The sequence below is a fragment of the Podarcis liolepis genome (genome assembly GCF_965112155.1).
Source record: "Podarcis liolepis genome assembly, chromosome: 8".
In the NCBI taxonomy this organism is placed as follows: Eukaryota; Metazoa; Chordata; class Lepidosauria; order Squamata; family Lacertidae; genus Podarcis; species Podarcis liolepis.
Window position 1 is genome coordinate 84,622,273 of NC_139560.1, and position 15,457 is coordinate 84,637,729.

Genomic DNA, 15,457 nt, shown 5'->3' on the forward strand with positions numbered 1-15,457 from the left:
ATGGCATACTACTACTACTATTAATAATAATAATAATAATAATAATAATAAATATAATATTCTGTAACTACTGCTTCATTCAGAAAATATGCAGCTGGGATACAGGGTTACCACCTCAGTGAATACTTGCTTCCTGTACTTCTGATTATATTTCTGATTTTAACAGCCCACACAAATAGGCATATAATTTCTTCCCCAGCCATCTCCACATCATAGTTAAAAGCAGAATTCCTCTTTCTATTCATGCCATCTCCCACTTCTCACCAGTACTTGCATGTGAGGCCTTTTCTCATCTGGAGAGCCCCCCCCCCATCCCGCGTAGATATTCTAAAGGCAGCCATGCTCCCTTTCTGTCTCGGAACCCTTAATTTAATTTGTGCACTGATGCAGATGCACAGAAAACTAGGTCAGTGACTCCAAAACCTTACCCATAATACTCCTAACCTATGGAGTATGTATCAGACAGGGAGGATAAAATGTTAAAGGAAGCTATATTAAGGCATTGCCTTTAAGTGAATGGTGTCCATTCTTCCCTTACCCACCCACCGACCCACCCCAAATCTCCCCGTCTCCCCGTGGAATCCTGCCAGGGAGTTTGATTCAGTGTGCCACTTACTTGCTGTGGCGTTGGCCCTGTGGCAGTGGAGTCCCTCCTGCAAATGTATTGCAGGGAAGCTTCTTAAAAAGCAGAGATTCCTTTTGCCTTCAGATTTGGGCACTGGTGGGCTACCCTGATGACTTAACAATAAACGCGAGAGCTCTGTGGCAATGCAACAGTGTCTCTGATACCCTGTTTACATAGAAGCACAGGACACGAATGCTTTGAAGGAACGTTGGCTGCACCCCTCAGTCTGTAGGAAGGGAGAAGGAAAGAGACTCTGGCATGGTGTTAGATATTGCTAGTGTCTGGAAGGAATCCTTGAGATCAAATCTGCATTTTGTTTTCTTAATTTATGTTAAGATACTTCATCGACCGACCTTTCACTGTATAGTCCCAGGGCAAGTTAAAACATTACAGTCATGCAATTAAAAGCAAGTAGAACAGTTTATACAATTATATAAACTAGCAAAAAAATCTGAACAAAAGAAGCATAGTATAGGTTAGGTTACAGAAAACAGGAGCGGTGGGTCCCAAAGGATTTGTCAAAGGATAAAGAGGCCTTTATTCAGAAGCTGAATAATGATCTTGCTAGACCCACAGTGTGACACACCAGTGACATGTTTCAGTGACATGTTTCAGATACACCTGCAAGCAAACGCCAGTCTGAAAGAGCTCCTATTGCTCAATCACTCCCATTACAGTTGCTACCAGTTGTGTGGCATTTGAGGCAGAAGACAGAGAAAGATTAAGTGTCTTTCCCTACTGTCTTCTATTAGCTACTTCTGACAAAATCAATTAATGGCGGAAAGGTGGTGGGGGAATCAGGGCCGACCTGAGATGTTCAGCTGCTCGAAGCAAAACAGAAAATGGTGCCTGCCTGCTGAAGCCCACCTCCTGTCCTGGGGGCTGGGGGGGGAGGAGTCCAGAGAGGAGCAGTGCAGGATACTCCTTGGGACCTAGATCTGCCCTCCCAAGGCCCCCCCCCCGTCTGCCACCTGAGGTAACTGCCTCACCATGCCTCATGGGAGGGGGGGGAGAGAAATACTTATTTTTTTTAGCTGTGAAGAAATTGCATGCTCCCCAGCTTAAAGTGAGACGGCTTCTCAATCTCTAAGACCCTTCATTCCTCTCTGGCCCACAGCAAAAGCGAAGGAGGAGCAGGGAGAGGAGAAGGTCCAACAAAAGAAGAAGACCAGGGAGCTGAGAGTAATGGATCCGAAGATTGCACAGAATCTTTGTGAGTAGTATGATTTAGCCAAAGTGTTTGTGGTACTAAGGGAAATTGCAGAGTGTGCTTGAAAGGCTTAGGGTGAATTAGTCAGTGGAAGTCTGACTGGAGGTTTTGTGCTTCTCTTTGACTGTGGCAGCCATATTTCTGGGCTCCTTCCGCATGCCTTACGAGGGAATCAAGGATGCCATCCTGGAGGTGAATGAAACTGTGTTGACTGAGTCCCTGGTGCAGGTGAGCAAAGACTGGAGCATTTGAGACACTCCCCCCCCCCCTTTCAACTTGTAACCACCATATGTCAGTCATTAAAGCCTGCTTTTGCTATCCATGACTGGAGTCCTAGCAGTTGATAGTCAAATCATATGCATTCAGGTTTGTGGATCACAATTTGTTTCAGGCCCTGGTATAATAGAGAATGGAGACCATGCTGCAATGTGAGCCCTTTCTATTTTAATGCTTGCCATGCAAATTCTGTCCAAAAGGCTGTTGAGGAAATATTTGCCATAATGTTCTTCCTTTCTTGAGTGGGGGGGGTACCCACAGCCTGGAATAACTCACTCTATTCTGCCCCTTTGAAGAAGATTCCTTAGCCGTGACAGGAAGTGCCAGTTGTCTCCTAGGTCCAGTGTGGTCATTTTGCCTAGGAATCCCAGTGCGAGCAATTTCCTTCTCTTCTCTCTCAGAACCTGATTAAGCTTATACCAGAACCAGACAAGTTGAAGATGATAGCAGAAATGAAAGAAGACTATGATGAACTAGCTGAGCCCGAGCAGTTTACAGTTGTGGTAAGTGAGCTGCTTTTGCCTCTAGAAAAGAGCAGAGGGAAAGCATATTTTTCTGAGAAGAAGCTGCTGAACATGACATGTTCAGCATAACATGTAGATGACATGCTTTTCTTCATTTTCTTTCTCCAAACTTCATGTGTCCCATCCACTTTCCAGAGATTTCTCTGTTACTTCCATGCTGTACACTGTTGTATGTGAGGACTGACAAAGTCCTCTGTGTTCCCTGTTATCTGGACTTCTAGGAAATGGGAAAAAATATCAGAGAGCAGTGGAGGATACGTATCTGGTATTGGCTCCCTCCACCCACCCACCCAAACCATGGCTACTGCATAGGGGTCATTACTATTTTTTTATCCTTGCCCTCCAGGCATCTGATGCCCTAAACTGGGAGAAAAGTAAGATTTGTTAGTCAGGCAGACACATTTGCCAGGAAGCACCATTTCCTTGTCCTTGTTGGAGTGTCCTACTGAAAGCCACAGCTAGATAGCACCTGGCTCAGCAAACAAGTAGTGTTGCTTTTGGCTTTGAAAGAGAATTTGAAGGTTAGATGCATCAGTGCGATGCCAGGGCAAGGACAGGAGTCCTAGCAACAAGTGAGCAATTTCTGTTATGAGCCTGTGTGTTCCAAGGAAGACATAATCAAGGACAAGCCAGAAAGGTTTAGATAGTACAAGAAGTTCCTCTGAGGAAACACTGACTTTGACATTTTAGTCTCTAGGACTGAGTACTGCAAAGGTCATAGATACAAGAAGCAACAGAGGTAGAGCTGATATTTCTCTGAGAAAACCAGACCTTGCTGAAGTCAAACTGTTTCTTAGTTATCCTTCCACAATGTTCATCCCGTATTCAGAATAAAACTTGTAGTTCCATTTATTTCAGTCTTATTGAGCAGTTGCTGCCATACATCCTACACTGGATCCTCAGAGATGGATGCTATAGACTTCTGAAGGGGAAAGGTTCTTTTTCTGTTTTCAACATGCACTTTTTCTACAAAGTAACGCCTTAACTTTTTCCTCTCTTTGTTTTTATTTGTAATAATGGCAGGGAAAACCAGAATGTTTAGTCGCATGGGTTTTGCAAGCTCCTTTAAAGCCAATTAATATTCTTTGAGAATCACAGTGTATGTGCTGCATTGATAGTTTTTTTTTATATTAAGCTGGTGTCGAAGTGTTCAGCACCATACAAATTCTACAAAATGGATCCTGAAGAAATCACAATTGCTGATAAATATCCTTTCTCTTCTTTCCCCTCTTCTACAGACCACCTTGGTTCCTTGTCATCCTTGTCTTCCTTTTCCTCCATCTGTGCATGACAGTGTTATTCTGTCCCCTTTCCTTCCCAGATTAGTACAGTTCCCAGTCTGAGGCCCCGTCTCAATTCCATCCTCTTCAAGCTACAGTTTAATGAGCAGGTGGAAAACATCAAACCACAGATAGTTTCTGTGACAGCTGCCTGTGAAGAGGTCCGCAAGAGTGAGAGCTTCTCCAACCTGCTCTCCATCATCCTCCTGGTGGGCAACTTCATGAATTCTGGCTCCTCAAATGCTGATGCCTTTGGTTTCAACATCAGCTTCCTCTGCAAGGTGAGCTTCTACAGGCAGAACCTCTGCAGACAGAGCTGTTCAGGTCATCCTGAGTCTACAAGCCGCTGACATATTTTGGGGCTGGGGGAGAAGCAACTGATGAATGGCATTCATCCTATTTAACAGAGCTCACAGTAGCCTGCTTTCTCCACTGTTAGCTCCGAGACACAAAGTCAGCTGACCAGAAGATGACTTTGCTGCATTTCTTAGCTGAAACGTGTGAGATGCGCTATCCTGAAGTGCTGAAGTTTCCTGATGAACTCATCCACGTGGAGAAGGCTTGTCAAGGTATTTTGGGGCCGGTGTTTGTGCATGCGTTCTCTGGCTGCAACTTACCATCTCAGGCTTTTTAATATGAAAAAGGGACTCGGAGAGGCAGAGCATTCTGCTAAAGGATCCTAAAGGTTTGCCCTTTTCAAACATCTTTGCTTGTGCTTCACTTTGCCTCTCAACAAAGTGAGAGCCAGTGTGGTATGAGAGCCAGTGTGGTGTAGTGGTTAAGAGCGGTAGTCTCGTAATCTGGGGAACCGGGTTCGCATCTCCGCTCCTCCATATGCAGCTGCTGGGTGACCTTGGGCTAGTCACACTTTTCTGAAGTCTCTCACCTCACAGAGTGTTTGTTGTGGGGGAGGAAGGGAAAGGAGAATGCTAGCCGCTTTGAGACTCCTTAAAGGGAGTGAAAGGCGGGATATCAAATCCAAACTCTTCTTCTTCTTCTTCTTCAACAACTGTTCAGGACTGCAGTTTTTTCTTTTATTATCCAGGGCTGCTGCTTCTCCTTCACAATAGCAACCCAGCCTGAGATCCCGTTGTGAACCTTATTTAATTGTTATTTTTTTTACATTTCTGTCCCAGTTTTTTCCATCACGGACCCCAAGGTGACATACACTATGTCCCCAGGCAATCACCCATCAGGGCTCTGACCAGACCCAGACCTGCTTAGCTTCAGCAAGGTTGATTGCCTCGTGGGCCTTGGGTCCATACCCAGGGACTGTGATGATATTGCTGTGCCCAATAACCAGTCACATTGGGCAATGTTCCTGCAAGTAATTGAAACCACTTTAGGGTGAAAGAGATGCTTCTTGTATCAAATTGCCCACAGTAAGGTGGTGAGTTTGGGCAGCTGCCTACCAACCAGGCAGTGCAGGTGTTTCCTTGCCCATAATTCTACCACTTGTGCCATGCTACTGGTAAGATGAACAGACATTTCACTCTTATTGAGCCTTATTCCATCACCAAACATCAGGAGAATTATAGCCTGCAGGTAAGGCATGAGGGTTTTTGGGGTGTGTGGGGGGGGAGTCCGTTTTGGCTCAGCCTTGGTGTATTCCATTTTGGGAGGCAAAAGGTGGTCTTAAGATGTGGGTGGTACATAAGCCGTAGATACATCCTATTCTGACAGTGGTCAGCTAGATGAATTTGGGAAGCTCCCAAAACAAGGCATAATAAAGGCTACAGCCCTCTTCTCTTCATCCCCAGCATCCAGCCACTGGCAGAGTGCAGCTGAGGACTGTGTTTACAGTATAAATCAATCCGGGTCATATCAGACATTTTGACTGTCTGTATGAACCAAGCAACCCAGGTTCTTTATTTATGACTTTCACTTGTGTTAGGGGAAAAGAAGGACATTCTGAGCATGATGGCAGGAGAATTGTCGTCACAATCACTCTGCTGTCCATCTGTCCTGTCTCCCATCTCTCTTGCCTTGGCTGTATGGGTTGCTGCTGTGGATTGAGAGTCAGTGCCTAACACGGAAGGAAGGAGAGGGAAACAGAGCACTGGCCATGGATGTTCATTTTGTTCAGTGATCAGGAGCTCCCAGCTGCCTTCCAGGCTCATTTCCCTATTATAAACACACATTTATCCTGCAGCTAGCTGCCATCAGCTGCCACGCTTTCCTTTGGCACCCTAGTAAATGAAGCGCTAACGTTCAGCCCAGATAAAACAGGCTCATAAGGCTGCCCTCATTAGCCCACCTACCTAGGTGTAAATTCAGCAGGACTTACTTTTTTGAGTGGACATGGTTAGGATTGTGCTGTTAAGTCTCGGAATGGCTGAGCAGGAAAATTAGTATTAAATTTCTATTTACTCTTCCAAAGGAGAAAACAACGAAGTAGTAAAAATAAATAAATCAGGAAGTCCCTGGTTCAAATCTTGCCTGTGTGATAAACCCATTAGGTGACCTTTGGCAGCCACTTTCTCTTTTCTCTCCATCCCTGCCCCTCCTCTGGTGTGGGGATGATGGAAATGATGAAGGATCATGCAAGGTGGCCGTTAGCAATGCAGCAAGACAATGATTTGTGATGGGGTTTGAACACTTAACAGCCCTCCTGTCACAAAACATCATGTGTACAAATACTAGATAACAGTGCTGGTCACTGATAAAATCTTATGAATCTTAGGGGTGTTTACAGATGTACATAATTTAGCTTTATGAGAATGAGCTGCAGCAAGCCTCGGGCTAGTGCACAGCTACTCTTTTTCCAATGCAGCTAGGAGGAGGAATTTGGAAGCTTTCTTTTCCATTTTAGATTAATCACGGTTTGCTATGTTATCTGAGTCTCAACAAATGGTGGTTAATCTTAGTTGGGTTTAGTTAAAAGAAGAAACGCCAAGCCATAGTTTATGGAGCTGTCTTGTTTGAACTAACTGGATTAACTTTTAGGGTTTGGGGTAACACACGAAACTGAAGTTAAGTGAAAGTGTGATTTAGTGTTATGCCAAAACACCTTCCCTGTGTTTAGGGGACACAAAAACTGCTAGAAGAACCTTTTGTTGCAGAAGCTGATTTGTAGCAGAAGTAATAATTAAGGTGTACCTCCTCCTCCCTTAGGCCAGTGCTGTTTTTCTGCTTCCTCCTGAAGCTTAATGAAACATGGAGGTGGGGAGAAGAGAAAGGGGTCCCTTAGGGGTCCCTTACCTACAGAAATCAAGAGCTGGCACCACGAAACTTGCAGAATAATTCAGCCAGGTTGGGAGTGGTGAGAATGAACAGCAAGGACCAGTGGCTTGACTTGATGATTATTATTTATTTAAATGTAAGCTAAGCTTACATGGGGTCACGAAGAGTCGGACATGACTAATCGGCTAAACAACAACAACAAGCTAAGCTTTAATAATAAAGAAAACTGTAACAAAATAGCATAACGAGAGAAACAAAATACAGCAACATGAGGCAAGTCTGAGGCAAGGAACAAGAGACAGTTGCTCCTTCTTAACTGACATTCTTAACTGTCCTTCTTAACTGACACTGAAGGGAGGGGCTGATTCTGGAGGAAAGCATACAAGCCCCCTACTATTATGGCAGCACCCTCATGGGTGCCGCATTTCATGCCCCCCACCTCTGCCAGAGAAGCCGTGCCAGTATAGGTGCCCATTTCCTGCAAGATCTTGACTTGATATTATGCAAGCGTCCCCATGTTCCACAGTTGGGAATAGGATGTTAGACTCGGTGGGTCATTGGTCTGGTCCTGGAAGACTGCTGTGATTATTTCCCACTTGGAACGTTTTGCTCTCTTGACTGTTTCTTGCTTATCTCAGAGCTGACTGGTGGACACATTTCCTTTAAGAGGGCATTTTTATATGCTAAACGGATCCCTTGAGAATAATGGATAATGTCGCTTCCCCCATGTACTGTTACAGAAATTATCCCTCTGTGTGATTCCTTGTTCATTCTGTTCACCACATCACCCTGTGTGCTTTTAAATGGTTGGGGTTTCTTTTGTTTTAACAGTTCTTACTTTTTTCTATCCCAGTTTGGTGAGTTGGGGAAACCACTACCAAGGAGAAGTCCCTAATAGCTAGCCCTGCCTTCTGGTCTGATGGGTGGGAATATCCTGAAGTTAAAATTAAAATGCCCTCCTACCTCCCTCGAGAAATTACAGTGAGCAAATTCCTTGTTTTCTGATTCCTCTACTCCTGCTTTGTCTTCCCTCCACCCCAAAGTTCCTGCAGCCGATTTAGGGAAAAGCCTGGACCTCATGAAGAAACAGATTTCAGACTTGCGGCGCGATGTTGACAAATGCCCCAGAGCTACAGAAGAGAAGGATAAATTTAAAGAGATAATGACGATATCCTTCAGAACGTTGTGAACTGGGAATCCCTGAGAACAGCATGTAGAATAAGGAACTCTATGTGTGCTACTGGGGTACCAGCCCTTTTGGATTCTTTCCTCATTTGAGGGGGGCACTAATAAGATACAACCAAGGGGAGCTGCCAGTAAGGCTCTCTTCTCCAAAGTCACAGACAATGACTGCACAGTTGTGATCACATGGCTGTACAGTGGTACCTCGGGTTACAGACGCTTCAGGTTACAGATGCTTCAGGTTACAGACTCCACTAAGCCAGAAATAGTACCTCTGGTTAAGAACTTTGCTTCAGGATAAGAACAGAAATCACGCGGCGGCAGCGGGAGGCCCCATTAGCTAAAGTGGTGCTTCAGGTTAAGTTTCAGGTTAAGAACGGACCTCCAGAACGAATTAAGTTCTTAACCCGAGGTACCACTGTAGTTGTTGTTTATTAAATTAATAGCTTCCCCAATCCCCAGTTTAAAAGACCATAGATAGTTTAATAAGCCCAAGGCCTGGGAGAAGAGGAATGTGTTTACCTTCAGATATGCAATGAAGGCTCCAGGCGAAGCCTCCCTGGGGAGAGCATCTCACAAGCAGGGAACCTCCATGGAAAAGCCCATTCTTGTGTTGCCTCCCTCTGGCCTCTCATGGAGGGGGCACACGAAGAAGGGCCTCAGATTATGATTGCAGGGTCCAGGTCAGTTCATATGGGGAGAGGTTTTGGTGGTGTTGGGGAGGCATTCTGTACCCAAGGGACCTCTTCATTTACCACAGGGTTAGGGCATGCAGTGACAAGGTCTGGTCCCAGATTTATTTATGGCTCAAATTGGAGCAAGCTCAAACTTACTTAATACTTTTCCATGTGTGTCCAGCTCATTTTGTTGGCAGTAGGACCAGATTTATGCTACCAAACAAGATACAGTGGTACCTCGGGTTAAGTACTTAATTCGTTCCGGAGGTCCGTTCTTTACCTGAAACTGTTCTTAACCTGAGGCACTACTTTTGCTAATGGGGCCTCCTGGTGCTGCCGCGCCACCGGAGCACGATTTCTGTTCTCATCCTGAAGCAAAGTTCTTAACCTGATGTACTATTTCTGGGTTAGCAAAGTCTGTAACCTGAAGCGTATGTAACCTGAAGTGTATGTAACCCGAGGTACCACTGTACTATCCTTTGGAGTCTCCAGCTATGAGTATGGGAGGGTTCTACAATACATGGGTGGGTGCTGTCAGGACTGGTGGAACTAACTGCTTATAATAGAGAATTCTTAGTGAGCAGATGATGGGCAACCCTGCGCCACAAAGCAATGCTAGTCATTGGATGTGTGTAGAACTCTGAATTGCAGGTGGGTTTTTTTTTGGGGGGGGGGGCGTGGAGAGAGAAGTTAGTTGGTTTGAAACAGAAATACAGGCAGATGACATAGAATGGGGAGAGCAGCTGAGAACACCGAGGGTCACCAGCAGATAGAGCTCTTTTGTTAAACTTAGATTGTCCCTCCACTCAGCAACTGTGATCTTTGACTCAAGTCTTACAGCTTTGTTAAGGAGGCTGAGGAGCAATATGAGAAGCTGCGGATGATGCACTCAAATATGGAAAACCTCTATATGGAATTAGGACAGTATTTCCTGTTTGACACCAGTAAAATATCTTCTGAGGAGTTCTTCACTGATTTGCACAACTTCAGAATCATGTTTTTGGTGAGCATCCCCTCTGGCCTGCTAAGCTGCATACAACCCCTCTGCTCATGCAAACTGCTTTGCTTGTGTCTGACTTGTGAAAGCCCACCCAGCGCCGTGCATGAAACAGTGCCTGGTGGGAGACAGCCCCCTCTCATTGCATGAGTTTTTCATTTTGCCCTTATTAGGCCTTTTGCAGAGATTTTGGTGGAGGTGTTTTTGAAATGTGTTTGTACACTAGAATTGCTACTCTTGAGGCTTCAGCTCCTCACCTAAAGGGGGGGGGGGGTGTGTCTGTGTGTGTGAATGCCTATTCAGATAATAAATGTTGTTTAATGTGTTTGCATTGCAGTTATACAGCCAAATCTGCTGAGAGATAAAGCATGCCAAAGGTTTTTCTTTTTGCATATTTTTTTTAAAAGAGTTCTGGTCAGACCAGAAGTGTAGTGTGGGTTTTGGTGCAGTAACATGCATGTGTCTGTTTTCATCTGAGATGTTGGAAGGTATACGGCTGCATTGTGTCCAGTAACTAGCATTTACTTCCTATGAACTTGGAGGTTTCATTTAACTAACATAGCTAAAGCTGTTAGTAGACCCAAGTTACACAAACCTGTTGAATTCTTCTCTCGCATTGTCCTAATTCTTTTCTTGAGCTATCTTTTATGCCATTGAGAAGGAAACATCAGGTGGACATCCTTGCCATAACTCCCCCGTAGTCCATCTTACCAGCCAACTGTGTCTGGTTTTCAGCAAGCCGTAAAGGAGAATCAGAAGCGGCGGGAGACGGAAGAGAAGATGCGTAAAGCTAAGCTTGCCAAAGAGAAGGCTGAGAAGGAACGGCAGGAGAAACAACAGAAGAGAGAGCAACTGATAGATATGAATGCAGGTAATGTAAAGCAGCTTGGTGGTAAGAATAGGGAAGAGGGGACCGAATGCAAAGCAGAGGGACTTGGCACTGAAGTCTTGAGTGAATACAGTAACAGATCCTGGCTTACTGATACTGATTTCCTAACAGTGCCAGTGGATTTATTCTATAGTTGTCTCAGTGGATGGAAAGCTATTTTGAAGGGGGCAGAGTCATTGCAGGAAGGAGGGTCAGTGCCTCCTCTCCCTTAAGGACCCCATAAAAGTTCTTTTGGATCAGACCCAGAGTCCAGCATCTTGCTTGCAACTGTGACCTTCCAGTCTCCTTGAAGAGATAAGGAGGCAAGAACCCTCCACGCACTGTTTGCCCCCTAGGGGTACTGCCACTGAACATGGAGATTCTATTTAGCCATTATGGCTGTGTGCAGGGGAAAAGGAAGCCAAACTTAAGCCCCTTTAACTGACAGGCACATCCTTAGTTATATACCAATTTGCACCTCAATCATAGAAGTTTTCAGTAGCAGCAGCTCTTAGGTTTGTGTCTTGAAATCTGAAGAGGCTCTTCATACTTGGCACAGGCCTACCCTGGACGCACTTTGGAAGTGAAATGAGATTAAGTAATATTCATGGAGTCACATTTTGATAGCCTCAGCGTGTCTTCAGCTGGGTGTAAATGGGGTGGGAAACTGTGATGGACCACAGTTTTCTGGTCCATTTCCATCATATCTACATGAAGCAAAATGACTCTACATATATGATTCTCTATGTACAAGTATAATGCAACTTTCGATATAAAAGTGCTTTCTGTGCAGGAATTTTCTGGTTTAGTGGGCTTTGTTCATCAGTATGGTATGCTTAAATGATTTCTTTTGGTGCTTTCTTCCTCTTCCTCTCAGAGCTCAGTTTGATTTTGCTCCTTTCCTTTTCATGGTTTTCCATGGCATTTAAATCCTGTGGAATCCCTTCCAGTACTTTGCCTCACTTGTCTTCTTTCAGAGACGAGTAAAAACTTTGTTTTGCCAAGCCTTGAGAGCTAAGCTCTTTGCTTACTGCCAGGGCTTTGAATTTGTTCTTGTGTATGTTTCAGCTTGCATGATGGTCTATGCTCAGTTTTTCCTCAGCAAACAGCTTTGAGAACACTTTGTAAATAAATAAATGGGGCTAGATAACAGCAGTACCACTTTAGCCCAGGATTATTTAAGACAGTAGTTCATTATAAACAAGAAAGAGTCTTGTAGCACCTTCGAACAACAAATTCATTATGGCTTAAGTTTTTATAGATTAGGGCCCATGTCATCAGATGCATGAAGTGCTATACAGACTGTTTGCATTTTATTGCTCTCCACGGAACACCATTATTTCTCTCTGCACCAAAGTGTGTGTGTATATACACTTGCCAACTGAGGAAAACATTTTATATGTCTGATGAACTCTAACCTATGACAGCTTCCACCAGGGATAGCCAATGTGGTGCCCTCCATGTGGTGATGGGCTCTGTCAGCCCCTACCAGCATGGTTAGGGGTCAGAGATGATGGAAGTTGTGGTCTAACAACATCTGGAGGATGTTACCATTAATGATGATCTTGGCCCATTGGTCAGAGTATATGGCCTCAATTCTGGAGGATCACGGGTCTTCCACCCCTGTCTTTCTCCACAATGAAGTTGTTGATCTTTAAGATGCTACAAGCCTCTTGTTGTTTTTGTTGCGGTAAACTAACACAGCTACTCCCCTGAAAGCAGTAGGGTATTGTAATGGACCCTGGAACTATGGACTGAGCCCACTTTGCTTGACTTGCATGTCTTGCAATTGAACAGCAATTGTGTGACTTTATAGTACTAATTTACCCCTTTTTAATGCAGCAGTCACATATCTAAATAGATAGCATTTGTTAATTAGAATCCTATCTAGATCTTAGTTTCTAATTGCCTAGATGCTTAGAAGGCTTTAATGAAGGCCCTGCGTCAGTTTACAGTTCTGATTCATGCCTCCAATATTAGCGCAAGTTTTCCAAATGCTGGTTCTGATTGCCCAGCCAAGTGTCCGTCTGCTAATCTGTGTCTTTCCAGAAGGCTTCCTTACATACAGACACAATCCTCTCTTAGCTACCAAAAACATTCCTTTGTTAGAACATATGGACTCAATTACTACCCCTGTCTGCTTATTTCCTGTCTCCCGCAATTTCCTGCCAGTTACCCCTGCCTTTGAGCAACTCAAAGTTGTGCTGAGTGACATGGCTTATGGTTCTCCTCACATTCCTTTCCCCTTCCCCCACAATTTTGTCTTGGATTACTGTGGTGAAACAGTGCTGTGAGTAATATATAAGCAGAGAAAACAGCCCTGGCCTAGTGAAAGAAGGATGTGAGGGAGATGGAGGGCCCCCATAGTTCTCCCTGAACCACCCCCAATTTGCCTGAATTATTTTGTAAGTTCAATGGTGCCAGCTCTTGATTTCTGTAGATAAGGGACCCCTTTCTCTTCTCCCCCTCGCCACATATTTCACTAAGCTTCAGGAACAAGCAGAGAAACAGCAGTAAGAATTAAGGGGTACCTCCATCTCCCTTAGGCCAGTGCTGTTTCCCTGATTCTTCCTCAAGCTTAATGAAACACAGAGGTGGGGAGAAGAGAAAGGGGTCCCTTATCTACAGAAATCAAGAGCTGGCACCATTGAACTTACAAAATAATTCAGTCAGGTTGGGAGTGGTTCAGTGAGAATGAACTGCATGGACCAGTGGCTTGACTTGATTATTATTATTTATTTAAATGTAAACTAAGGGACGCAGGTGGCGCTGTGGATAAAAGCCTTAGCGCCTAGGGCTTGCCGATCGAAAGGTCGGCGGTTCGAATCCCCGCGGAGGGGTGCGCTCCCGTTGCTCGGTCCCAGCGCCTGCCAACCGAGCAGTTTGAAAGCACCCCCGGGTGCAAGTAGATAAATAGGGACCGCTTACTGGCGGGAAGGTAAACGGTGTTTCCGTGTGCTGCGCTGGCTTGCCAGATGCGGCTTTGTCACGCTGACCACGTGACCTGGAAGTGTCTCCGGACAACGCTGGCCCCCGGCCTCTTAAGTGAGATGGGTGCACAACCCTAGAGTCTGTCAAGACTGGCCTGTACGGGCAGGGGTACCTTTACATTTACCTAAACTAAGCTTTAATAATATTTAGGATGCGGTTGGCACTGTGGTCTAAACCACTGAGCCTAGGGCTTACCGATCGGAAGGTCGGTGGTTCGAATCCCCGCGACGGGGTGAGCTCCCGTTGCTCGGTCCCTGCTCCTGCCAACCTAGCAGTTCAAAAGCACATCAAAGTGTAAGTAGACGAATAGGTACCACTCCGGCGGGAAGGTAAACAGCATTTCTGTGCACTGCTCTGGTTTCGCCAGAAGCGGTTTAGTCATGCTGGCCACATGACCCGTAAAAACTGCGGACAAATGTAGGCTCCCTCAGCCAGTAAAGCGAGATGAGCGCCACAACCCCAGAGTCGTTCGCAACTGAACTTAACTGTCAGGGGTCCTTTTTAAGCTTTAATAATAAAGAAAACTGTAGCAAAATAACATAACGAGAGAAGCAAAATACAGCAACATGAGGCAAGTCTGAGGCAAGGAACAAGAAGAGACAGTTGGCCCTTCTTAACTGACATTCTTAACTGTCCTTCTTAACTGACACTGAAGGGAGGGGCTGATTCTGGAGCAAAGCACACAAGCCCCCTACTTTTATGGCAGCACCCTCATGGGTGCCGCATTTCATGCCCCCCACCTCTGCCAGAGAAGCGGTGCCAGTATAGGTGCCCATTTCCTGCAAGATCTTGACTTGATATTAGGCAAGCGTCCCCATGTTCCACAGTTGGGAATAGGATGTTAGACTCGGTGGGTCATTGGTCTGGTCCTGGAAGACTGCTGTGATTATTTCCCACTTAGAATATTTTGCTCTCTTGACTGTTTCTTGCTTATCTCAGAGCTGACTGGTGGACTCATTTCCTTTAAGAGGGCATTTTTATATGCATGCCTTTTAGCTGTAAAGGAAATAAACAACTATCTGACTTTTAGAAGACATCTGAAGGCATCTGAAGACATCTGTTTAGATAAGTTTTTAATGTTTGATTTTTTTTATCGTGTTTTTAATATTCTGTTGTGAGCCACCTCAGAGTTGCTGGGGAAACCCAGCCATATGGGTGGGGTATAAATAATAAATTATTATTATTATAGCTTAGCAGGTTGAATATACAGATATAGGTCAGGTGTAGCAGGTTGTTTTTGCCAGCAGGTGGCGCTGTGGATAATGGATTCAGACGGACTGAAAGTACCCAACAGATGTTCTAGTGTGATTTTATAGGTTTATGTTTAGCCAGGAGCTGTTGCCACGGAAACCAAGATTTGCAGGGCGGCCTGTGAATTAGTGGTTAACGCTTTCAGCACCAGGCTCACTGTGGATGGGAGCCGGGGATGACAACAGTGGAATTAAATGAATTAGAAACATTTGTGCTCCTGCAGATAATGTAATATTTGGGCTCTCCTTTTTTCAGCAGACATATTTGTATGGCCTTTGTTTCCTGGCAAGGATGTTAGAGGGACCAGCTCCAAATCTGGCTTCATGAGTCTTCATTCACAAAACGTTAATGGCTGCAAGAGCTTTTGCTTCTGCCATGTTTCCTCTCACCCCT

At 44.9% G+C, this 15,457-nt stretch overlaps 1 protein-coding gene across 3 annotated transcripts in view; it reads left to right on the forward strand.

The window, feature by feature from the left end:
• The window catches only part of DIAPH1 (diaphanous related formin 1), a 79,602-nt gene that overhangs the window by 53,214 nt on the left and 10,931 nt on the right, over window positions 1-15,457 (forward strand). For 2 of the 3 annotated variants that reach the window (XM_083519104.1, XM_083519103.1), the window contains 6 exons: window positions 1,743-1,838; window positions 1,969-2,063; window positions 2,513-2,614; window positions 3,957-4,196; window positions 4,355-4,484; window positions 8,142-8,548. In XM_083519104.1, coding sequence (XP_083375230.1) covers window positions 1,743-1,838; window positions 1,969-2,063; window positions 2,513-2,614; window positions 3,957-4,196; window positions 4,355-4,484; window positions 8,142-8,287 — 809 coding nt within the window. In that variant the 3' untranslated portion in view covers window positions 8,288-8,548. Of the gene's footprint in view, window positions 1-1,742; window positions 1,839-1,968; window positions 2,064-2,512; window positions 2,615-3,956; window positions 4,197-4,354; window positions 4,485-8,141; window positions 8,549-9,797; window positions 9,961-10,689; window positions 10,826-15,457 lie in introns of those variants that run through there. The other variant, XM_083519105.1, reaches the window with a different exon arrangement.